Source organism: Dipodomys spectabilis, unplaced genomic scaffold (genome assembly GCF_019054845.1).
Source record: "Dipodomys spectabilis isolate Male_0828 unplaced genomic scaffold, ASM1905484v1 ptg000346l, whole genome shotgun sequence".
Classification (NCBI taxonomy): domain Eukaryota; kingdom Metazoa; phylum Chordata; class Mammalia; order Rodentia; family Heteromyidae; genus Dipodomys; species Dipodomys spectabilis.
In genome coordinates, this window is record NW_024871023.1 from 1,117,449 (window position 1) to 1,143,755 (window position 26,307).

The window sequence follows — 26,307 nt, forward strand, 5'->3', positions numbered from 1 at the left end:
TCTAGGGCAGTAGAAGAGCCTTCCTCAAATGACCTCTCAAAATTCACAACTGCCTATTGAAGACATGTACTCATATGAAGAAGCCTTAGCACTATCATGTCCTTTATCCAAATCTTATCATAACATCAGGCATTACTTCAGAGTTTCTTAAGGAAGATTTGAAGGATGAATGTGGAGATAGTGACAGATAGTAAAACTTGTGAAATAGTAAGTTTTGTCCAGCCGCCATGAGTAAAACTAAATGCTTACAAATAATTATCTTCAAAAACAGAATATTAGTTGAGAAATATTTTACTGTGTTCATAGGAAACTGTATACAGTAGAAGCTGTATCCAGCCTTATAAAAAGAGGCAAATGATACCATACTTTTAGAGATTAATCTATTCTTTTAATGCAATCATTAAAAAAGAAAATCAATGGCTTAAAAAAAATCTTACTTCCATGAGTGAATCCAGTTCAATCCAAAAGAATTTCCTACATGATTTTTGCTCAATAGGTTTCTGAAATTTTTCATTTCCCTTCCTAACTGATATCTGGGTTTGCTCTTTAGCTGGAAGCAGCATGAAAGTTGGAAAAAAACTTCCATGCAAATCTTCTCTTTGGAAATGTTGCAAAATTACTTCAGTGTTGTTTAAATACTTCAGCATGATTTTAAATTTACTAGTTGGTACTATATTCTCAAAGTAAGAAAAGCCAAGTGCTGGTGGCTCTGGCTTACAATTCTAGCTACTCAGGAGGCTGAGATCTGAGGATTATGATTCAAAGCAAGCTTGAGCAGGAAACTCCATGGGACCCTTATGTCCAAATGACCCCCTAAAACCAAATAACCGAAAGTGACCCTGTGAATCAACTGTCAGAGCTCAGGTATTGACCTTCTGAAGAGGAAAGGGACAGCCTCCAAACCCAGAATACAAACCCTATGACAGGCATGTTATGAATAAAAATAGCAAGAACAAAGCATTCAAAATATTTCTCTGTAAAATTGAAAATCTACAAACCTTGTGTTAGGCATAAATGCATTGGAATGTAATACAGCAGTATTTATCTGGAAATTCTACTGCTGCTAGATTAATTGCTCAGTTACAATTTAATGTACATAATATTTTTGGTAAACAATTTGCAAACAATTTGCTGATGCATTTATTTAACAGTTGCATTATGATCAGAAGCCATCTCTTGACGGTATTATATACTTATGCCAAGTTAGAGTTCAAAATCAATCAACTCAAAATTTTCCTTCAAAAATTTCCACAGACATATCACAAATTTGTTTCCATATGAATGAGAATGTATAAGATCAATATCCTTTGCCTACATATGCCTAGATAATTACCAGTTTGCTATATATTATCGAGTCTTCCATGAATGACTTACTGACAACAGATACTTACTATAGCACAAAGAAATCTTTGTGAATATTGAGACTCCAAGATAGACCATTATCCATGTCTAAGGCATTGGGTTCCCTGGGTAAGGGTTGCAAAATCACCAGGACACAGGGGATGCAGAGTGCAAACAATTGCACTCTGAGAGCAATTGCCACTGAATGCTATGCTTTATTGTTAGTGGGTATTTAAAGACAAGCAAGTATTATCTTTGCCAAGATTTAGTCAGGAGACATTCCCACAAAAAATGTTAACAGATACAATTTTATTTAACCTATGATACAATGTCTTTGTATTTTTTTACCTAAACTATTTTAGAGCAACCTCAAACCACTTCCCTGTACTCAGGAAAATGCTTGACTAGCTGTTCGTCTATGCATAAGTAAGCAAAAGAGGTACTTCCTCAGCTCCCAGGAGTCTGTGACATGTGCTTTGAGATAGGGAGAGAGAACATGTTCCCTCTCTAGCTCTGCATGCCAAGAGCTTTCCACATACACAAACACAGTCCTCAGATAATCCTGAGGCTGGAGCCTGCATCATTCTGCCCTTCCAACACAGAACCTAAGTCTTCACAATTTCCTTCTTTTATCTTTTGTTTTAAAAGGGTCATCATAGAAGTGTCATCATAGAAGCTTTATTGGTTTCATAAAAATCAAATATAGCAGTACAAGTACAAACAATAACAACCATATTCCCATTCCACTAGCAGAATGTGAAATACTTTGTGGTATTCCTTTCAGATCCAACCCTTCCAACTGTTTAATAAATGCATCAGCAAATTGTTTGCAAATTGTTTACCAAAATATCATGTATATTAAATTGTAACTGAGCAATTAATCTAGCAGCAGTAGAATTTCCAGATAAATACTGCTGTATTACATTCCAATCATTTATAGGTTTATTATATTTTACATGAGTAATGCAAAAGATAGTAGAATTCCAATCACATTTTATTAACTGTTTTTCCACAACCAATAACATTTTCCCTAACCATCCCACCATCTAGGAACATTAATCTGTGTTTGTAACCAAGCATTAATTTCTATCTGTAAGACCAACAATTTATATGATTCCCAGTGTCATTCTTCTACAGAATGCTTAGTTTGTAAGGATGTATGAAGGGCAATTCCGGTAGCAACAGTGGTAATAGCAATAAAGCTTAAAATCACAGCTACAATGGCTCCAATTATATGCTTTGTATGTTTTAGTACTTTGGTAAAAAATTCAATAACAACATAATCCAGGGGATTTTGGGACTCTTCTCTTCCTAATTTAACAGGAAGACCAATTGTTGTAAAATCATAATTCTATCGCTGTCATTAAAAACAAGAGGAATTAATGCAAGAATACAGGCGACAAAACAAGAAATAGTAGGAGAAAATGTAAAATTTCTTACTAAAAATACATAACGCAAAGGTACACAAGCAGTTACTTGATCTTGTTCTAAAATATTTTAGGTAAAAATATATTTGTCATTAATGATATAATTACCAAAGACACTACTCCCACCGCTCTTACCGTTTTTACAGATGGCTCCAAAACAAAGAGTGCTTATTTAACGACAAATAAATATTGGGTACAAACAACTACTTTAACATCAGTTCAACAAAATAAAGGATACAGAGTTCGCCGTTCCCAAAAACGATCCATTTGATAGCATCACTGATTTCAGTGCCACTGCAACCTTCCAAAGATGAGTCTGAACAGCAGTGAGCGCAGTCATGAAAGCCCATCGAGCAGATGCAATGCCTCAATCTCCCCAGGCCATCAATCGAGCTCGGGTAAGCGATCCATTAATGGTATATGGCATCCTAGTAACAGTTAAATCACATCTGGTAATATTCCATTCTGAACATGTGTTAATAAACAGTCCAAAAGGTCCCCAATTAATAAAATTATTGATCATTTTTCCAAATGTTCCTATACTCTCTTGTCACACAAAATCAATATAAGTAAAATCAGGGCACATAGGTAAGGATAACTCGCCATCAAAGGTGACAGCTCTCCCAGCTACTATTAATGGAACAAGTAATTAATCGCTGCAGCTCTGTTCTAGAATTGGACGTGCCTTTTCCAGGTAAGACCCAATGTTGCCAATTCATAATTAAACATGGAGGAGGCCCCAGACAAACAGACAAGAGATGAGAATAGTAAGTAAAATTTAAAAAGCTACCATCATCCTTATTGTTAATTGTCAAATTATTCCAAGGAGGAGATAAAATGGCAGGAATGGTATAGATGGTTATATGCATGTCTTCCCAAACAACAGGTTCTGATTAAGGAGGGTTAGGAACAAAGGCCCAATAACTAACATTGGCATGGGCAGGCAGGGCACACAAGGGCCAGAATAAGTTCTCAGCTGTGACAGATTTACCAGTGCGTTGTAACATCTTTTGAACTTCTCCATTCAACTTTTTAACCTGCCCCCAGGTGGAGAGCGGGGCAGCCACTGACGCTGATTGTGACATCGTCCCAAAGCCAAGTAAGCCATGGCCTGCACAGAGATTTCTTCTTTCTCAACTGGTGGCTGATTCCTTGCAGGATACTGGGCTGTCCTCACTGGGCCTCATCTGTATCCATCGGGCAGGAAGCCAGTATTGTTTGCCATCCTGTATAGACATAAAACCATATCCTCGCCCCTTATGTAATAATGTTTCTTGTTGCCATTCTGCGTCCAATGCAATCTTAATCCATACGGGAGCATTTAACTAACATTTTTCTGATATTTGTTCAAAATGGTGCTCAGCTCTAGTTAAAATATCTCCATGTGGTAAGTTTAAAAAATTAAGAACAAAAAGAGACTGATATAAATTTATTTTAGGATTTCATGGAAAACCACAAAATATCCATACCTTCGTCCAACCTTTTCCTCCTTTTTAATTTTTTAATTTGTTGTTTTAGTGTGCCATGAACATGTTTAATAATGGTTTGTCCTTGTGGGTTATATTTTATTTTTGTAATATGTACCAATCATAAATTTACAATTGTTTTAAATTGGTACTTTTATTGGCAGGTCCATTATCAGTCTTTATTTTGGCAGGTACTCCCATAATGGCAAAAGCTTTTAATAAGTGTTTTATTATATGGTTAACAGTTTTTTTTGTAAGGGCAGGAGCCCAGACAAATTTGGTATAAATATCTATTGTGACATGTACAAAGGAAAAACGGCCAAAGGCTTGTATATGGGTTATATCTATTTGTTAAAGCTCGTTAGGTTGTAATCCTTGAGGAATTTCTCCAGCAAGTACAATTTTCAGATGTCTTATTCTATAAATAGGACTTTTAAAAAATAATTTCTTTAGCTTGGAAATAAGGTATTTTATAAAGTATATGTAAATGGCCAGCTTTTATATCTAAATGAGCATGATCCTGTTTAGCAGAAGCAAAACTAACTAATTTATCATCCTCATTATTGTCATACACATGGTATCCAGGTAACGAAGAGTGAGCCCTAATATGAATTACAAACACTTTGGCATTAAGTTGTTGTAGTAATGCTTGTAATTGTTTAAATAATTGGTTTAGCTGGGGTTTAGATGAATATGTAACAGCAGTGACTATATTAGTCACAACTTCTATAGGATAGGCAGAATCAGTAACAATATTAATATCTCTCACAAAATTTCATAACATCTTAATAATAGCAAAAAGTTTATTTTGTTGAACTGATGTTAAAGTAGTTGTTTGTACCCGATATTTATTTGTCGTCCAATAAGCACTCTTTGTTTTGAAGCCATCTGTAAAAACGGTAAGAGCGGTGGGAATAGTGTCTTTGGTAATTATATCAATAATGACAAATATATTTTTACCTAAACTATTTTAGAACAAGCTCATACCACTTTCCCATACTCAGGAAAATGCTTAACTAGCTGTTCGTCTATGCTTAAGTATCGTCTATGGTTAAGTAAACAGAAAAGCTACTTCCTCAGCTCCCAGGAGTCTGTGACATGTGCTTTGAGATAGGGAGAGAGAACATGTTCCCTTTCTAGCCCGACATGCCAAGAACTTTCCACATACACAAGCACAGTTCTCAGATAATCCTGAGGTCGGAGCATACATCATTCTGTCCCTTTAAGACACTCAGTCTTCACAGACCATGAAAATCTCTGTCTTCTGAAAATACCAATTGCACATTAATTACCATGCCCAGGTTGTTCCTTGAAAAAATAAAACTGAGGAAAGGACTATTTCCTATGTTCTAAGTGGACCCATCAAAAAAGGTACTTTTGCCTGGGAATAATATGTTCCTTTTCATTATTGCTGCAGAACATAATGAAATATGAGACAAATGAGTGATATTTGATCCCTCATATAAATTTCTTATCCACTCCTGTGTTCCAAATGGAAGAATAGGTAGGAAAATTTTATGGGTTTTGTAAATCAAATATTTTTGCAATTTCTTTTTCAAGATAGAAGGTGCTAAAGTATCTCAATATTTCTCATGTGTTATCTAATCTGCAGAAGGGTTCTGTGACTTCTTTGTAACGCCTGTGGCATGGCAAAAAATAAATTGTTTCATGTATACATAAAATATCAGCCAACATTTATTACTTTGGGCGGTAAATATATTTATCATAGTATTATTATCATAGTAATATTTTATCATAGTATTATTCACCATAGTTAAGATATATCTATATCTATATCTGTATCTAGATAAATATATATATGTGTATGTACACATACATATATATATAGTGGTATAATAGTATTATCATACTATTATTCACCAAAGCTATATATATATATAGTACGGTTTTACAAATAAGGGAAAACATGGAGTCTCTGTTTGTTTGGCCCAATTTATTTCACATGATTTCTTCAAAGTCTTTTCATTTCCTTACCAATTAAATGATGTCATTTTTTTCCTGAATGCTTCTTGTAAAGAAATAAGAGAAAAAATATTATATTATTTTTGTGGAAGAGATCTGGACCCATATCTCTGAATTCTAACTATGATCAAAAATAAACTTTACTGATTTTACAAGAGATATACAAAAATTAATAATTGAAAGTTATTTTGAAGAAATTCCCTTCCTGCTGTGACTTCCTCCTCCATTGAACCTTGTTGATTGTCTTCATACCTTCTCACAAATTATGCTTGGACACTGTCTCACCACTGTCCAAATTCATTGAACATTTGTAATGTTACCCTAGTCACTCTATTAATTTAAGGATTATGGCCAGTTCTTCAACCCTGAGTGTTTTACACAATATTCATGGACATATATGTATCAGGAAAATAGAAGGATATTTTTCACATGATTACCTAGAAAGAAAAACTATAATGGATTTAATTCTTATGAACTTAAAACTGCATGATAATTTTGATCTCCTTTCAGTTTCTGAAAGGATGCATGAAAACAAGGCACAATGATTGAATATGTCACGGGAGGTGTCCTACTGAAGTATACATATATGCATAATGTAATGTGTAAAAAAACTTGAAGGGATAGGTACAATTAAGAGGAATGTGCCATGGCCCTTTATGTACATAAGCTCCATCAAACAAACTGCTTATCCATTCTTAAGTGTGGAAAAAAACAATGCCATAATGAAGTGACAATCACATTATGAAGTGATACCTAGTCAATATGTTCAGCAATCAGGAAATAAAATTAACATTCAAGAGACATACTTGTCATTCTCAGTATAAACATTGAACTATTGGATTCTGCTAGGAATATTGAAAAGCTTACCATTAATTTAGGTAGCATGTCTTTGCTATTACTATTTTCACACATATATATGTCTTGGAGAATTCTATTCAAGAGGCTCATCAACATTGGAAATACATGGCTGGGATCGAGCCCAGTGTAAGAGTCTCAGATATGAATGGTACAATCATGGTTTCAATCCTCCTGACCAAGAAAGAAATCTAAGAAATAAAGTCCCGAACAACTTGTGATCAAAATTTATCAAAATTGAATAAAATCAAGAATATAAGGAAGGCAAAAAATCACCCCATTTTAAAATTGAAAAACATAGTAATGTGCCCTGATGCACTGTCTTGACATTCAAACAGAGTAGGGAAAATTGTAACATAATTTCAGTTTGTTCGCACACACACACACACACACACACACACAAAAGTATTGTGTCTAAAAATGGACAGATAACAGAAATAGATGATCAGACATACAAAACTGCTCACATATGTATAATGATAAAGATGGGGCTTGCAAAATCTTAGGAAACTATAGGAGACAAGTCAGGAAATAATAGCATGATCTCCTAAATGGTCACAAGTTATCTAATCAGTTCACAGGTTCTCTAGTACCATCCTCTTCTTAGAAGTCAGAATACTAAGATTCCATAAGTAAGACATATTAGCAAATGGAAACAGGAGTAGTATTACCATGGGGTTATATTAAGGGATGTACCAACTGTTGGAATTAGAGAAATATCACATATCAAATTACTCTGTAGATTTCAAAGAAAAAAATACAAGATGTCCCAAATAGGGAGTGAATAACAGCTTAAAGGCTGTTATGTGGGCAGAAATAATTGAGACACTTTTTCTAACCTAAGTATACCAGTGAGTATTGGGCATTGTTGATGAACATTACTTTACTTTTGTGTCTATTTTTCCAGTTTTTTGGTCATTGCACTATATCTCTGAGATTGGTTCTTCAGGCCAAGGATAATCCTCTACCAGTTGAGCAATAGGTCCACTTCCAATTTTGAGTTTGCTAATTGCTCAGGAGAGACACATAGAGACTCCTGCCGGGCTTTCTTCAAACCTGATCCTCAGCCTCCTGAGTTGATAGGATTGCAAGTTTCTAAGCCACCTTTATTAGGCTTTTTTCTGCTTTTCCTTGGTGTGTTGATAGATTTTTGTTTTTTGTTTCTTTAGGAATTTATCCACACTGGAGTTCTATGAGGTAACTCTGATTTTTCTCAACGACAAGACTCTATCGTATTGAATTTTGAGGGGATACATTCTAGAAATTAATTTCAGACAAAAACTTTACTATATGAATCTGTAAGGAGATCCTCATATGTCAAATGCCTGAGATACTAGGATTACCATCAAGATCACCTGGCCTGGCTCACGTGAGGTTTCCATACCTAAAAATCATTTCCCAAGTCCTATTCATTTTCTTCCGTATGGAGGTTGAGAGACTCCCTAACTACAAGAATAAACATATAATGTTGATTGTGTTTTATATTTATCCTTAGTTTGAATGCAGTATAAGTTTTAATCCTCCCTATAATCTTCATGAATGAGAAAATTAGTCATAGGATGGAAAGGTGAAGGTCCCATTCCCATTAGTCCTCCTCAGTAAGCAAATTTCTTCACTATAAGAATGGTGAATTCATCGTTCACATATCATTGACATATTTTTGACATGAAACAGAGAATTGAATTCAATTTTTCTAGTATACATAATACTTTTTCGGGGATAGAATACATGAAGCCCAAACACAGCAATATGCTAATATAAGGGTACAACATACTCTGAAGTTGAATAAGCTTGTGGTTTTCAGCATTGATCTGAAAAGAAAACATTTGAACATATTAATGAATCTAGAATCTGTTGCTTTAATCATAAGAGGATGAGGGCCAATATTGAAAAGCAACACAAATTTCATGATTCCAAATGGAATAAATGCTTTCAAGAAATTCCTAGGAAGTCCAATTGCTATTCATTGTAGCTGTATTTGCCATCGTACTATTTCAATAAAGAGACTTTGTGTTCAGGCATCCCATTAACTCAAAAGGACAATCAATTTTGTGAGCCTAGATGGACCAGTTCATTATAGCATTTACAATCCTTTGAACAATTTCCTAACTGCTCTAATTGAGATGCAGTAACTTTTGCAGTTATATATCTATCTTCTTTTGATTTTCCTATCTTCATCATATTATTTATTTGGGTGAGTTCTTTTCTTTTTCTGCTAAGGGTCTGTTAATTTTGTTAATTTTTTCGAAGAACCAACTTTTTGTTTTGTTGATTCTTTCTATGGTTTCTTTTGGTTCTAATTCATTAAATTCTTGTTTAATATTATTTCTTTCCATCTACTGGATTGGGGTTTATCTTGCTCTTATTCAAGGAGACTCAGATGTCTCATTAAATTGTTGGTTTCAGATTTCTCCAATTTGTTGATGTAGGAACTCAGAGCTATAAACTTGACTCTGAGTACTGCCTTTGCTGTGTCCCAAAGTAGCTGGTAATTTGTGTGTTCATTGTTGTTCAATATTATGAATATTTGAATTTTCTTCCTAATCTCTTCAATGACCCACTGGTCATTCAAGAGTGTGTTGTTCAGCCTCTATATGTTACAGGACTTTATTTGGTGGCTTTGGTTGTTGAGTTCTAATTTTATTCCCTTGTGGTCTGAGAGAATTCAGGGCATAATTTCAATGTTTCTGAAATTTGGACAAGGTTGCTTTGTAACCTAAAAGGTGGTTTGTTTTTGAAAATGCTCCATGTGCTTGAGAAAAATGTGGATTCTCATGCTGCTGGATGAAATATTCGGTAGATTTCTTTTAAATGCAGTTCTATAGATCAGCAATTTCTTTGTTGAGTTTTAGCCAAGTTGATTTATCTCATGTGGATAGTGGTGTGTTAAAATCCCCAGGAATTATTTCTTTGTATCTATATGAGACTTAAGGAAAAGCAGTGTTTCATGGATAAATTTGAGTGCTTCAATAGATGTTGAATAGATGTTTAGAATTTTAACATCCTCCTGAAGGAGAGATCCCTTAATTAGTATGTAGCAGCCTTTCTTATCTCTTCTCAGTAATTTTAATTTGAAGTGTATTTTATCCGATGTAACTATTGAAATTTCTGCCTGTTTATGGGGGTTCTTTGCTTGATAGATTTTATTCCAGCCTTTCACTTTCAAAATATGTTTGTTATTATGAGCAAGGTGTGACCCCTGAAGGCAGCAGACACAAGATTCTTACTTTTTAATCCAAGTACTTAGTCTGTGTCCCTTAATTGGTGAGTTAAGTCCATTGATATTGAGAGTTACGGCTGAATTTGTTTGGTATATTCTGCCGTGTTATCCATTGTCTTGGGGGCTGTGACAACTGGGTTCTTCCTATGATTCTTGAATTCTCAGTTTGGGTGCACTTTCTTTAGGCTTAATTTTGGTCTTGTTGGTTTTCTATGTGTAGGACATCTTTAAGTATCTTTTGTAGGGCTGGCTTTGTTAAGATCTATTTTTTCAGTTTTTCTTTCCTATGGAAGGTTTTTACTTGACCTTCAGTTATGAAAGACATTTTTAGTCTGGCACAGTATTCTTGGTTGATAGTTTAATTTTAGTGCATGGCATACATCATTCCAGGCTCTTCTTGCTTTAATTGTCTCTGCTGAGAAAACTGAGGTTATTCTAATTGGGTTCCTTTATAGTAGATTCATCTTTTCTCCTTGATGGCTACAAGGATCCTTTCCTTGGTCTAATTGGTCCTGTGCAGATTACAATGTGACAGTGGAATATACTGTTCTGATCTAGCCTATTTGGAGTTCTAGTAGCTTCTTTTTGCATGTTCGGGAAGTTCTCTTCTAGAATCCTGTTAAATAAATTGCTTAGACCATTAAATTCTGTCTCTAGGTGTTCCTCCACACACATTATCCTCAGATTAAGCCTTCTGATCCTGTCTTCCAAATGTGGAATATATCTATCGTGTTTCTTGGATTTGTCATGATTAGTTGTATGTTTTTATCTCTGCTATCTAGGCTGTCTTCAGTCCCTGAGATTCATTCTACTGCATGGTCTAACATACTGTCAAGTTTTTCTTCTGTTTTAATGGCCTTTTCTTCTAATTGGTGGACTTTTATGGCTTCCAATTCTTTGTTGTAGTTTAATTTTTGATCTTGTATGAACTTCTTTACTTCCTTAAGATGGTGTACAGTGTTTATTCTGAAATGACTTAATTGATTGGTTATGGTTTCCTTGTACTCCCTTTCCTTCTGACGAGCTCCATTCAGCATTCGATTTGTGGTCTCCCTGGATTCTTCCAGCTGTCTGTTTATGTATTCTATGAATGCCTCTATTGATCTTTGTCTTTCTCATCCCGCTCAGCCAATTCCAGTATTACTCTTTGATTAACTTCCTCAAGCTCACACTTCCTGAGTTTCTCTTTGGCTGTCCTCAGCCTCCTCACACAATTCCTGTATTTCTCTTTGAAGTTCTTAACTGTTCACGCAACCCTTTTCTCTTTAACTGTTCTCAGTCTGCTCATGCAATTCTTATATTTTTCTTTGATTCTTCTCAGCCTGCTCATGCAATTCCTGTGTTAAACTTTGAGTGGCTTTCTAACACTCTGGAGACTACTGTATTAATCTCTGGTTTGGCTCTTCTTGCTCCTTATCTTACCGAAGCCTTTGCAGGTTTTTAACTTTTCATTTACCACATTATCATGTAGTGTTTGTAGAGTTTTTTTGGGATCTCTCCTCTGTATTATGCATTAACTGTTTGGTCACCTCATTATCATGGGTGGGAGTTGAGATACCCGGACTTGCCATTTTTCTTGTATTTTTTCCAGCTTTTTCTGCCCATTTTGTATGAAACTAACAATAGTTTTGTTTTAGAGCACTATTTTAAGGCAAGCATCAACCAAAGTCCTGTAATTGCACAGTGAAAATGGCTGCAGGTACAATCTAGTTAAGCAGATATAATCTATTGAACATCAAACAACCATGGATTAAAGAATTAAGAAGACAAAAGAGGGATTCAGCAAACCAGAAATTATTAGGTTTAGGGATAATTGTGGGAAAAATAGGATTAGAGGGATGTGGATGGGTAAAACGATAGTGAAATTAAAGAAATCCTAATCTCAGTGGGGAAATGGAATGGACAGAATGATAGGAGTGAGATAAAATAAATACAAGAAAAATGAAAAAAAAACAAAAATTTAAACAAGAAATGAAAATGTTCAAATTATGAAAGTACAAAGAAATCATATTGATAAAAGGAAAGGATAGAATGAGAGGAGAGGAGAAATAAAAAGGAACATCAAAAACGAAAAAAATAAAAATTCTTAAAATTGGAATACTTGAAAGTTATATAGGTAAAAAGACATAATACTACTATTAAAAAGTTAAGCCTAAGAGGTTGTGAATTGGGTAATCCATTTCTGGATTAAGTATGTACACAATGGAAAATAGGGTCTAATAATCGATGACGGGTGTATTTCTGGGGATAAACAGAACAGCAATTAAGTCATGTAAAAAAGAAAGAGCGAAAAGAAGAAATAAAATGAAAAAAGAAAAAAAATAAAGAAAAAAAGGACCAAAAGGTCAAAAGATATTACAAAAAAGCACTCAAACAAACATATACACCAAAAATAAAAATTATGAGAGAAAAAATAATAGAAAACATTGCCTTGGATTTTGTGATCCTCCCCCCAGTCTAGTTCACTGAGAGAGAGATATGCTTTGAGTATCACAAAAGAGGGAGATGGCTATTTCCTCTAAATTGGAGATGATATGATAAGGGTAGGTTCAGGGTAGGGTTGAGACCTATCATCAATCCTGAGGGCTAGCTCCTGAAAAATTCACAGAGCCCAGCCTGGAGCCATTCTCAGGGTTTATGCTTACTGAGTTTCAATTACTTGTCTAGGCTGCTGTGGGGAGGGGTAGATTCTGGCTGTTGCCCAGTCAAGAAAGACACTTCTCTGGGGGCGAAGCTCTGCCTGGGCAGGTTTAGCTGAGCTTGACAGGTCAGCTCAGGTTCCTCAAACCTTCTAAATAGCTGTTTCTTTATTCTTCCAAGGCCTGAGTTGGAGCTAGATGCTTGACCAGGCTTTTTTCAGTATCAAAGATGGAGATCTCTGGTGGAAGGGAGGGGTAGCCTTCTCCCAGGTGCTCATCAGGAGTGAGGGGGTCATTGTTATACTCATGCCACACTCTTGGTTCTTGGGCCATCCATGGTCTTCCATCCTCAGCAGGAAGATTTCTGCTCCTTTTCAATTCTTACTGGTGGTGAGTAGAAACCACTGGCCCACAGTGCCTGGTACCTATATTCCAGAGTCTGTCTGTTGGTATGGTGGCCACAGCCACCACCTCCACTGAAGCCACTTCAGCTACAGGTATGAGCAAGTGCTCAGATCTATCTCCTGGCTGGACTTTCCCTCTCTGGACAAACTCTCTGTACTGTGATGGTACACTTGGTGTGAGTCTCTAGCCTAGGACTGTTCACTGGAACACTAAAACTGCATTCTATGTGAGAGTTTGTTTATTCTCCAGCTACTCTTCCGCTATCTTCCTCAGGTCTTCTGACATAAAAGAGTTATATTGTGGGGGAGGGACACTCAAAGCAACAAAAAAGTCATGCAGTACCTTATCAATACATTAGAAACAATAGCAAGAAAGAAAAAGAAACATTTCTGTTCTTATCTTGGGGTTCATTAGTGTTTCACATCATCTTATCTGACCTTTTTTGCTTGTCTCAGACATATATTAGTTATTGGAAAAAAAGGAAACCATGGGACCTATGTTTCTTTGGACCTGGCTTACTTCACTTAATATTATTTTTTCCAAGTCTTTCCATTTCCTAACAAATGGGGCAATGTTATTCTTTCTGATGGAGGCATCCAGCATTTTTACCTCCTCTTTAATTTTTCCCCTACCATCTCTGCATTCCCACCTCCTTAACTACACTCATTTATAATGGGTCATTATAAAGGATCATTTATAATGATCCTAGGTACACAGCTTTAGAACATTTCTGCTTCTCCTAAATATACACTAGCTTTTACAAATAAGGGAATCAATGGACCTATGTTTCTTTGGGCCTGGTTTACTTCAATTAATATATTTTTTTCTGTCTTTCCATTTCCAACAAATTGAAGAATATCATTATTTCTGATGGAGGCATAGAATTCCATTTTGTATATATTTACCACATTTTCTTAACCCATTCTTCTACTGAGGGGTTTCAGGTTTGCTACCATATCTTAGCTATGGCAAATAATGGTGGTAGCTTTAGTGTGGTCTTGTATGTGATCATTTGGATAAATGCACAAAAGTGGGATTGTTGGGTCATAGAAGAGCTCTATGTGGAGTCTTTTGAGGAACCTCTATACTGCTTTGGGACATAGGTTGACTCATTGTAACAATAAGATATACAAGACACTATGTTGAAAATTAACTTTACAACTTTAGCTTCGTGGAGGGAGGGGTAGAAGGGAACAGTTGGGGAGATGGGGTGGGGAGAGATCTTAGGGGAGAAACTGTGGAGGAAGTACCAATGCTCTATAGGGAATATACTCATTACCTTATTCATATAACTGTAATCCCTCTGTACAGTATCTTTACAATAACAAATATGTATTTTAAAAAAAGGTTGTACCTATACCGTGGTGTCAAGCCCATGGTAGATATCCTGCCCAATATAATCTAAAAAGAGAAAATTTGAAAATGTTTCTTCATATTTGAACTTTTGTTATGCAGAATCATCCTGATATTGCTGCCAAATTGGCTACTTGTCCCTTTAATGCTCACCACCTGGTTCCAAGAGATCAACTCAGTGAATATATTGCAACTTGTATGGACAAAACTTCCCTTGAAGATGATGTAGGTAAGCCTGATAACTAAAATACAATTCTAATCAATGTAGGCCATTTGCACCTGTATCCTACTGTGATGCTAGTTTTCTCTTTGTTTGTAGATAACATCATATGGAACGAGAAACAATACAAGAGTTCTGAAAGTACATGGAAATATGTTTCCTCTGAGGATGACTGGGATAAAGGTAAGAAGCTTGTTGAACTTTCTGCATTTTCCATTAATGAATCTCAACTTATCTTGTGCTGTTTTATGATTTCTTCCTTTAGGAGTGAAATTAAAAATTCTTTGTTCACCTTGGATTGTCTTGTATGCTAATATCAATAACATACATGAACATATGCAGACTTAACTGAATAGAAACCATGTCAAACATTTAAATGGTGTTTTCCACATGACTAAGGGCTCATTCTTTTCAATCTTTATTATCCAGCTAAAAGTTTCTTGGAAGGCTCTTAAGGCCATCAACCTTGTTTTTTTTTTTTTTTAAATCAATGTATAATGTTAGACTAATCTAATATAGCACCTCAATCAAGTATGTAATTCTCCCTTTGGCAGTATCCTTGGAAGATCCTAGCACAAGTTTTGTTTGGGGCACAATCAAATCAACTGGCAACAAAAGGTAAAGAAAGTGGTTTGTTTATGATATACTATTGTTTCTTAAAATTCAAAGTAAAGAGATAGGATAAATGAATAACAAACTTTCTGATCTATATACCCATATATTTTGCTCACTACCAATGAAGTTTTGGATTGCTCTTTGAACTGATGAACCTGTGATTGGTGGCAAACATCAAGTATAGCTTCACTAGATCTGATAAGACATGCAATCACCCAAATTACTTCAAAACAGAATTACCTTATATGAATATTCTCATTCTCTTATAATCAATTTAAATCAGGGAAGCCATAGATAACAGAATCATGTTAGGCCAATCTTTTTATAACAATTTTCATGATTTCAGGATTCACTCATCACATCAATTATGATAGTGTAAATGGCAGTATCTTCAACTGGTTATTGATAAATGTACATACTTATGGGTGGGTTACCATGTATTCCTTCTGAAATTCATTATTGTATAATATAGGAAGGACTAATTCAAATTTTCTCCACGAATTAGTATAAAATATTTGAGGAGATAATTGAGATGGTTTACAATTTCCACTTGGCAAAGATACATATTAATAAAATGTATTTAGAGATATTTTTAGCAGTAATACATACATGGATTTCATATTTTATGTTCCTGTATAAACTATAAACACACATTGGATATGGTATAGATTGGAAATATAAAATGAGATGTCTAACTACAAAAGTTATGCTATCTCTTAGTGAGTATATATGAGATGATTGTTTAAAGAATTTTAATTGCTAAAATTAACTTGTCTTCTAGAGTCACAAAATAGATTATATTTTTGATTTTATGGAATTTGAAAGCATCACTTCTCTCTGACATGGTAAGATGGCATATACAGGAAAAAGTGAAAAGTAATTGGGTTTCCTTGGAATTGTTCATAAGAATTTATATAATTTGGAATCATGTAATTTGTCTTGCTTGCCAATATGAGACCTCTTCCTTTTTATAAGTGAGACAAGAGATTCTAGATGTATTGATAATGTTAAGAATTTTCCCTTGTGGTCTGAGAGAATGCAAGGCATAAGTTCAATGTTTTTGAATTTGGACAAGTTTGCTTTGTGGCCTGAAATGTGGTCTATTTTGGACAATATTCCATGTGCTGCTAAGAAAAACGTGTATTCTGATGCTGTTTGGTGAAATATTCGATAGATGTCTGTGAAATCTAGTTGATCTATGCAGTTGTTTAGATCTGTGGTTTCTCTCCTGCGTTGTTGCCGAGTTGATCTATTTAGTGGGGAAAATGGTGTGTTAAAGTCCCCAACAATTAATGTCTTGGGATCTATGTGGAATTTGAGGGAAAGTAGTGTTTCTTGGATAAATTTGGGTGATCTGTTGTTTGGTGAATAGATATTTACAATTGTAATATCCTCCTGAATGAGAGATCCCTTACTTAGTATGTAGTGACCTTCTTTATCTCTTCTTACTAATTTTAATTTGAAGTCTATTTTATGGGATGTGGACAGAAGGGAACCTTACTGCATTGTTGGTGGGAGAGTAAACTTGTTCAACCACTTTGGAAAGCAGTATGGAGGTTCCTCAAAAGACTCCACCTACAGCTTCCGTATGACCCAGCAATCCCACTTTTGGGCATTTACCCAAATGATCACAAACAATGCCACACTAAAGCTACCAGCATGACTATGTTTATTGCAGCATTATTTACCATAGTTAAGATATGGAACAAACCCAAATGCCCCTCAGTAGATGAGTAGATCAAGAAAATGTGGTATATGTACACAATGGAAGTCTATGCCTCCATCAGAAAGAATGACATTGCCCCATTTGTTAGGAAATGGAAAGGCTTGGAAAAAATTATATTAACTGAAGTAAGCCAAGCCCAAAGAAACATAGGTCCCATGGTTTCCTTTATTTGCAAAAACTAGTATATGTCTGAGTCAAGCAGAAAAGTTCAGTAAGTTGATTTTAGGGAAATGAACCCTAAGTTATGTATTCAAATGATTTTTTCTTTCAGCTAATTGTTTCTAACACATTTATTAAGATTATTTCTTTGTTGGTTTGTATGTCGGTCCCCCATGGTATAACCGCTGCTTTCACTGTATTTGATGTTGGTATAATTTGTGGAGGAGAAGGGATAAAAACAAATCGTTTAAATAGGGATAAAGGTGGATCCATTGCAACAATGAGATATACAAGTCGTTATGTGGATAAACGAACTTTACAACTTTGGTGGGGGTAAGGATGATTGGGTGGGGGGGGAAGAGAGGAGGATGGGAAGAGATGGGAAGGGGAAACAAAGGAGGAGGCTACAATGCTTGATAAGAAATGTACTCATTATCTTTCCCATGTAATTGTACCCTCTGTACAGTATTTACACAATAAAAAATAAAAATAAAATAATATTCTTCTCTGATGATTATAGATTAAAAAAGCATATTCAGCATAAGACTGTGGAGAGCTGCGGGAGCCGCGACCAAAGACGGCGTGGCCGTAAGGTGCGGCCGCAAAAATGGCGCGGCCGCATGGCGCAGCTGCGACCAAAGATGGCGCTGGCTCCTGCCTACCGTCTTCCCGGTGACGAGTGCTCTCTGTAAAAACAACTCCTTATATGGCTATGACTTGGCTCCTAGTTTGCTTCCGTGTTTGCAGCCCTATCCGTATATGCCACGTGGCGCTTCGGGATTGGCCATCCAGGAGGCTTATAATCGGAGCGCGGGGACGGAGGGCAGGAGAAGTGGGAAGAAGCGGGCAGAAGAAGCGGGAGAGAGGATGTTGTAAAAGGTCCTGAATAAACCGCCTGATAGAAGAACCTGTTGTTGTGTCATCCTTGCGGGTCGAGGCGGTCCCGACATAAGACCAAGGTGAAATTATGTGAGCCTGTAATCACGGTCAGGCCTCATGTATTCTTCCTGTGAAAAGGTAGAAAGCATGATAAGTATTTGTATACAAATGACTTCTGTATGTCAAACATATTGATGAATTGGCAGTTTATGTAGTGAAGAAAGTGCTGGGATGGGAAGGTGGCTCAGTGGTAGAGTGCTTGCCTTGCATGCTTGAGGCCCTGGGTTTGATTCCTCAGCACTATATAAGCAAAAAAGAAAAAAGCCGGAAGTGGCTCTGTGATTCAAGTGGAAGAGTGCTAGACTTTAGCTGAAGAGCTGAGGGACAGCGCCCAGGCCCAGAGTTCAGGCCCCATGACCGGACCCCCCCCCCAAAAAGAAAAGAAAGTGCTGAGGTGGAGTAATAGTAATAGGTAAATTCAACCTTGCATCTGATGACAATTTGCTAATTCATGAAGATTATAGAGAATACTAAAACTCATCGTGTTTAACAACCAGAGCAGGTCAATTTAATTTTTGATCAACAGAATACATTTATTCTTGGGATAGGGAATTTCTCACCCTCTGTCATGCAGAGGAAAAGGAATATGTCATGGGAAACAATTTTGGGGGAAGAAAAACACACTTGAGCCAGGCCACATGATAATGTTAATTCTAGCTTTTCACATGTTTGACAGATAAGGATCTAATTATAGGTTAATGAAGTGAAGGATTTTTTCAGATTCATTTGGGTAATTAATCCCCTCAAAATTGAATGCTATTGAGAGCATTATTCCTAAGGAAAACCGTGGTTACTCATAGACTTGCAGTGTGCATGAATGTTGGGAATAAACAAGCTCAAAAATTACCAGTGCATTCTGGATAACAGAGAAAAAAAAACCTGATGAAAGTTGCTTAGGGACCTGTAGGATTCTGAGATCTGAGGATCAGATTTCAGGAATATTTGTCACACTCTCATCACCAATTAACCATCTCAAAATTGGAAGTGGCTCTGTAGCTCAAGTGGTAGAGCATTAGATCTCTGAAGAGCTCAGGGACCTTGCCCTAGCCCAAAGTTCAAGCCCAATGACCAACAAGAACAATAGCCAAAGACAGGAATGTAATGCAGTATTCATCAACAATGCCCCATACTCACTGGTATTTCCAAAATCTCTGAATATTTTATTTATTTTATCTAACTCTGATAGATTTTATTCACTCCCAACTTGTAATATCATGTATTTTCTCTCTGAATTTTAGAGAATAAAGTTTGATGGGGCAGTGATATTTCCTTACTACATTGGATATTAGAACACTTAATGTGACCCAATGGGATTACAAATTCTGTTCTATATACTAATATGTCTTACTTATGGAATCATACTTTTTTTGGCATCTAAAAAGTAGGTGATACTAAAGAACCTGTAAATTTATGAGAGAATCTGTGACATTTTAGGAGACAATGCTACTTGTTGATTGGTCTTGTCAAGATTAATCCAACCCTAGCTTTGCCATTATATATATATATGTGTGTGTGTGTGTGTGTGTGTGTGTGTGTGTGTGTGTGCTGATTTGTGTTTGATCAGATATTTCTCTTACCTATCCATTTGTAGATGCAAATTTTGTGTCTGTGTCTATACAAACTGAAATGGTGTACATTTTTTCCTACTCTGTTTCAATACCCATAAGTCATGCAGTGCACATTACTATGTTTATTTTTTATTGAAAAGTGAGGATATTTTTCCTGCCTGCAATTCTTGATTTTACTCAATCATGATAAAAATTAATCACAGGTTATCACGAATTTTTTATATGTCTTCTTTGGCAATGAGTATTGAATACTTGATTGGTTCATTGATAATCAAGCCTCTTACCCCTGGGCTCGATCCAAGTGATATATTCCACATGTTGATATGTTTCTGGCATAGAATTCTCATAACCGTACATATTTGAGAAATCAGTGTCAATATAACAATGTTAGCCTAAGTTAATGGAAATTTTCTGTTCATTTCAAAGTCCAATATTTCACTGTTCTTACTGAGAGGTGTCATACATATGTGTCTTAAAGGTTAATTATTTTTCCCAATTGCTGAATATATTTACCCGATACCACTTTACAATGTAATTGTGACTTCACAATAGCATTTGTTTTGGCCACACATAAGAATGGAAAATCCGTTTATTTGTTTGAGCCATGGAATATTTCTTGTAATTGTACCTGAAGCTATTTGTATGGTATCCCTTCATACTTTACTTGCCTATCATAAAAGCCTGCACCCTTTGATAGGATATAGCCCATAAAACAATCACTCTTTGTGATTTGTATTTATGCATCCGTTAACAAATATTGAAATGGAGTGTTGATTTAAGTTCATTGCAATAACATTATGTAGTAAAACCACTATGGATTTTCTTTTCTGTACAACCACGTGAAGTATTTCTTCCTGTTTTCCTGGATGCATGATACATCCATGTATATATTAGAAGACACCTAGTTCAGAAACTGTGCCAAGACATGGTTGAGCCTGAATGGGTGACAATAGAGTAAATTTTGAAGAACTAGAAAATAATCGCTGAAATACTAGATTGACTAGGGTCACACTTCAAATGTTCAATGAAGTTTGTGTGTGTTAAGGCAGAGAGTGTCAAATGTTATTTGTGAGGTTTGTACACAATGATCAAATTTCACTGGAAATGGAAGTGGGAGTAAGCATGAAAATTTTTGAAAATAATTGATGATGTGCTCTCATTCGTTTTGAATATATCTTGAACTGCTAGTGAAGTCTCGTAGAACAGGTTGAAACTTTCTCATTACAAATGCACAAATACATCAAGTCAAAGAAAAGTTCGGCTAACTATATTGCTTGAACCGACACATATTCTTTATAACAAAGTACATAATTAAGTAGGTAAATAAAAATAAAAAAGAGTGGGAGAAGATCTACACTAGCCAAAAAAGAGAAAAGGGTTTTAGGGCTGAAATATAAACAAAATTCAACAAGTCAAATACCACCCCCCCCCCCCGCAAAGAAAAACTTGAACAATAACCTCACTCTATATTTAAAGAGACTTCACTGATGGCTAATTGACAACGGCCAAAGGACAGAGGGAGAAATGATCAATGTCTCTGACAATAAAATCAAGCCAAATGATGTCAACACTGAAATTCCACCACATTCCTTTAGAATGACAAAATTATGTTCATTCCATAGGGAAAACTAGGAACCACCAAAGATGCCTGAGAGCAGATTAATGGATCAGAAAATGTGGGATATAAACACAATACAATTCTATTTTCTATTAAAAATAATGGCATAGTTTCATTTGTAAAGAAATGGAAAAACTAAAATATATAACATGAATTAAAGGAGGCCAGAACCAAACAAACATAGGCTCCAAGGTTTCTCTAATTTCTAAAACTGGTATATGTCCATTTTAGTCTTAGAAGAGAATCATAATAGCTTAGTAATAATATACATATGACCATAGAATATTAGGCTAAACAAAATAAACTCTTTAATACAAAATCAGTTGGTTTATCTTTCTTGACTTTAAAATTCAGTTTGTGAAGGTATTTCCCTTTACTTTTTCCTTTATTTTCCTGTTTTGTACAATGTTGTCATTGTATTTGATTTTGGTACACACTGTATTCCACATAAATAAAAGAATTAGGCACGGCAAGGGCAACACCAAATCTGAAACAATGGATAATGGGCAAACGATACAAGAACAATCCGAACAGAACTATATTTTGGGAATAAACGTTACACCTGGTGGGAGAGGATAGAGATTTGAGGCAAAAAACAGTAAAAGTGAACAATGGGTAAAAACATATGATGAGACAAGTTCTCATTCATTGCTTCATATGTGATTTATATCCCTCTGTATAACCCCTTTACTAGAATCCATTAGAAAGTAGAGTATTGATACATACGCTCTTCTCAATTCTCATAAGTTTACATGTAGTGGATGGGTGTGTATTACATATACATATGCATGAAAATAGTTCTGATTTCTTGACATTCCTAAAAGCACACAGGTTTTCCTAGGTCACCAAGTTTCAAGCCAACATTGACAAATGAATGTTGAAATCATTTTTGTTCAAATATTTCTGTAGAAATCCAAGTAGTCATTTGAAATTGCAAACCAGGAGATCATGAAGCACAAATATGCTCCAAATCAGAAACCCTCATATTTCACATCTATCATAAATGTAAGCAAGACTTTGCCATGTGAAACTTCCTAATCTGCAGTCAAATACTTCATCCCTTTTGATTACATAGGAATCTAACCAGTAATAAATATTTTTTTGGCCAGGGAGATATTCCTAAATGTACTTGAAAATTTATTCTATTTAGTAATAGGAATGTTGTGGACCAAGAATGCCAAATGAACTAAAAAAATGGTGGGGGAGTGCATAAATATGAGGGCCAATTTATATGCAAGTCAAAAACAAACATTCATTAGATATGGTTTCATGAATTGATCTTGAATTACAATCCAAACTTTCAGGTTAAATTTCCCAGAACATTTTAGTAATATAGCTGAAAATTTCTCAAACGATGCACAAACTCTTGTCTGATATATCACAGATAATCTGTACAAAATATGGTATCTTCAAAGAGGGCACATTGTCCACAAAACTAATGTCGGTTGTTTATAGCCGATTCTCTGTACAAAATATGGTTATCTTCAAAGAGGGCACATTGTCCACAAAACTAATGTCGGTTGTTTATAGCCCTGTAGCAATCTATTTATTTCCTGCCACAGACAATGGGAAGAAGTCACAGATTTCTTCTGCCGATTAAATGACAAATGAAAAATATTGAGATGATTTAGAATCTTGGGAAATACGTTGCAAAGTTGGGTGGTTTAAAAAATCCATAAAATTTTCCTACCCATTCTTCTTTGTGTAACACAGAAATTAATGGGAAATTTGTATTAGGAACCACATATCATTTTAGTTTTTTATTTTTATTTTTTAAATTTTATTGTTATTATATTCTACATTATTAATAAGTGAAATGGAACATATTATTTCCATACAAAAGTAACTATTTTGAGGGGTCAACTTACATTTTGAAGTTAGGAAACAGTCCTTTCCTCTGGTTTCTTTTTCACCCAACAACCTAGGCATGCTAATGGGCATTAGGCTAAATCCAAGGTGTCCCTGAAAGACTCACCTTTGGCTTGTATGCCTTTTAATCCCACATTTTGTTGGATTGAATGTTCTCCAATTAGGCACAATTATTCATTGTGTAAAATAGTCCAGATTATTGGTTCCCCCTAAGATTAGAAAGAAGCTGAATCATGTATATATGCCTTCACAATTCCCTGTAACTCATGTCCCTGTCATTGCTGGACAAAACAGTCATATAATTTTTGCATTCTCAGGAGAGACTTAATTCCAAATTTGTTGGCATGTCAATATTCCCAAAGATTCCTTTGTACATTGGTAAATACCTACTGTCAGTAAGATGTACATGGAAGACACTTGATAGTACATAACACATTGTTAAGAATCAAGGTATATGCAGGAAAAGGCCATTAATATCATACATTCTCCCTCACATGGAAACCCCTTTGTAATGAGATTGAGATGTTTTTTGAAGGAAAATTTTGAATTGATAGAATCTGAACATTGGCAAAACTCTCTATACAATTCCTGCAAAAATGTCATCTCATCATAAGGCAGTGAGTAATTTGAAACACTTCTGCCAAACACTATGCTTTCTAGACCTTCAATATTACACAGAAATATTACAAATGCTTCTCTTCTGGCTTTTTTTTGTCTGTCTTGGAGTTTGTACTGTGAGCCTGCGTGTTGTCTCTGCACACTGTAACTCAAGGCTTAAGCTCTGCCCCTTGAGAGAGATTGCCACTTTCAGTTTTCTGGTGATCATTTGGAGAAAAAAAAATCTCATGGACTTTACTGTCCATGCAGGCTATGAAACTTATCCTCAGATCTCACCTTCGTGAGTACTTAGGATTACAGGCCTGAGTCCCTGTCGCTCAGCTGTTCTTACTTTTCTCTAATGAAATACCATAATAGTAACTTTAAAATTATCCACAGATATTTAAACAACATCAAAGAAATTTCACAGCATCTTCAAAGAGAAAATTTGCAATGAAGTGTCCCAGTCCACTTTGATGTCGCTTCCTCCTGAAGAGGAAACCCAGACATAAATGAGGAAGGAAAAGGAAAATGATCAGAGATATGTAGATCTAAAATCAATAATAACTACATTCACAAAATATTGAAGATGTTGTAGGAAAATCATCTTTCTTTGGACAACAAAGAAATCATCTTATAAATTTGTTAGAAACAATTGCAAGAAAGAAAAAAAAAACACTTGAATACCTATCTTGTTTGCACATGACCAGTTCTTGGACAATGTTAAACAACAGGGTAGCATTCAGTATCTGACAAGGAAAATTCCACAGTATATCTCTAGGCCCACATAAGAGGATGCAGAATTTAAAGCATTTTAGACACAATCGCAAAAAAAGAAAAGAAAAAAAATTTAATACCTATTTCTTTGTTGTTTTGTATGTCCCTCCCCCATGGTATAACCCCTATTATTGAATTTGCTATTGGTATAATTTGTGGTGGGGAAGGGCAAAAACAAATCATTTCAATAGGGATACAGGTTGAACCATTGCAAAAATGAGATGTACAAGTTGTTATGTCGAAAAACAAACTTTAAAACTTTGGCGGGGTGGGGGGTGACAAGGGGGAGGTGGGGAGGGGGAAGCAAAGATGTGAAGGGATGGAAAGGGGAAACAAAGGAGGAGGCAACAATGTTCGAAAAGAAATTTACTCATTACCTTGCCCATGTAATTCTAACACTTCTTCACGGCATTTTCACAATAAAAAGAAAGAAAGAAAGAAAAGAAAAAGAAAATAAATCATTTTGCCATAAACAGTAACATTAGAATTGAAAGGCTCCTTACAAACTTTTTCTTGGATCTTATTAGTTTACCCAGGAGAAATATATCCACAAATTTTGGAGCTAGGTAGTAACAGAATTATTCCGTCACTAATGTGCTATTAATACATCAGAATCCTTCCCTTGCAAATATGTATGAAAAAAATGAAAGAAAGGCATTAAGGCACAATGTCTTATCTTTTCAGGCATTTAATCCTACTGATGAGGATAATATCTGAACTCATTCAATACAAGTTTGACGTATCTAAGAGCACTTCCTACATATAACAAATGGTGCCAAGTTGATTGTCAGGGATATTTTAGCATAGAATTATCCTTAAGAGGAACTACATTTAAATAGAGTATAATACAATTATATAAGTTAATGACTAATGAGGCATTTTCTATTTTAAAGTATAATCAATTCTAGTAGTCTTCAGTAACATCAGTATAGCTGTATGTTCAACATACTTGGTGTTACTTGTCCTACATTTATAATGGATAGGTGTTGGGAGCCGACAGTAAAGCTCCAAGGTCATCTTGACCCTTGTGCTCACTTGAAGGCACATACAAGGAACTGGCTTTCATGAAAAACACCAGGTGTCTGGGTTTGCTTTGCTATGTCTGTAGAATTTGTTTTACTTTCTATCAGTTGACCTTGTCTTGTTTCTTTCTGCACCCTTGTTTTTATTAAAGACTTTCCTTGCTTCTCTGCACTATGGTGACCTTAGGTTACCTCTTGACTTCCAATAGTATATATTAAGGAGAGTTAAAAATAAACGGGCTGTATTCTTGAGCTGCAGACCTCCCGACCCCATTCTTTGTCTTATGTCTTTATTTTTCCATCCTCATCCCCTAATTCAGGATTCCCTTTCATTGCCGGCAGGCTCCGGCAGATAGGCTGAAAAGTTATCCAACCATATCTAAAGATATTTCATTAAAATCCCAAACTAATGTGGATACATTGGATACTCTTTGGAACTGTGCTGTAGTTCAGTCTATAATCTCCTGGCTAAACAAAGTCTTCAAAAATTCACAGAATAAATGTAATT

The 26,307-nt window shown here is 35.4% G+C and overlaps 1 protein-coding gene across 1 annotated transcript; it reads left to right on the plus strand.

Moving 5' to 3' along the window:
- Window positions 1-3,106: 3,106 nt before the first annotated feature.
- Window positions 3,107-19,637, plus strand: LOC122095381 (gametocyte-specific factor 1-like). Its single transcript, XM_042665794.1, has 6 exons — window positions 3,107-3,166; window positions 14,792-14,918; window positions 15,009-15,092; window positions 15,464-15,527; window positions 17,930-18,002; window positions 19,587-19,637. Exons 1-6 carry the CDS (start codon window positions 3,107-3,109, stop codon window positions 19,635-19,637), a joined length of 459 nt encoding a protein of 152 aa, XP_042521728.1.
- The last annotated feature ends 6,670 nt before the right edge of the window (window positions 19,638-26,307 follow it).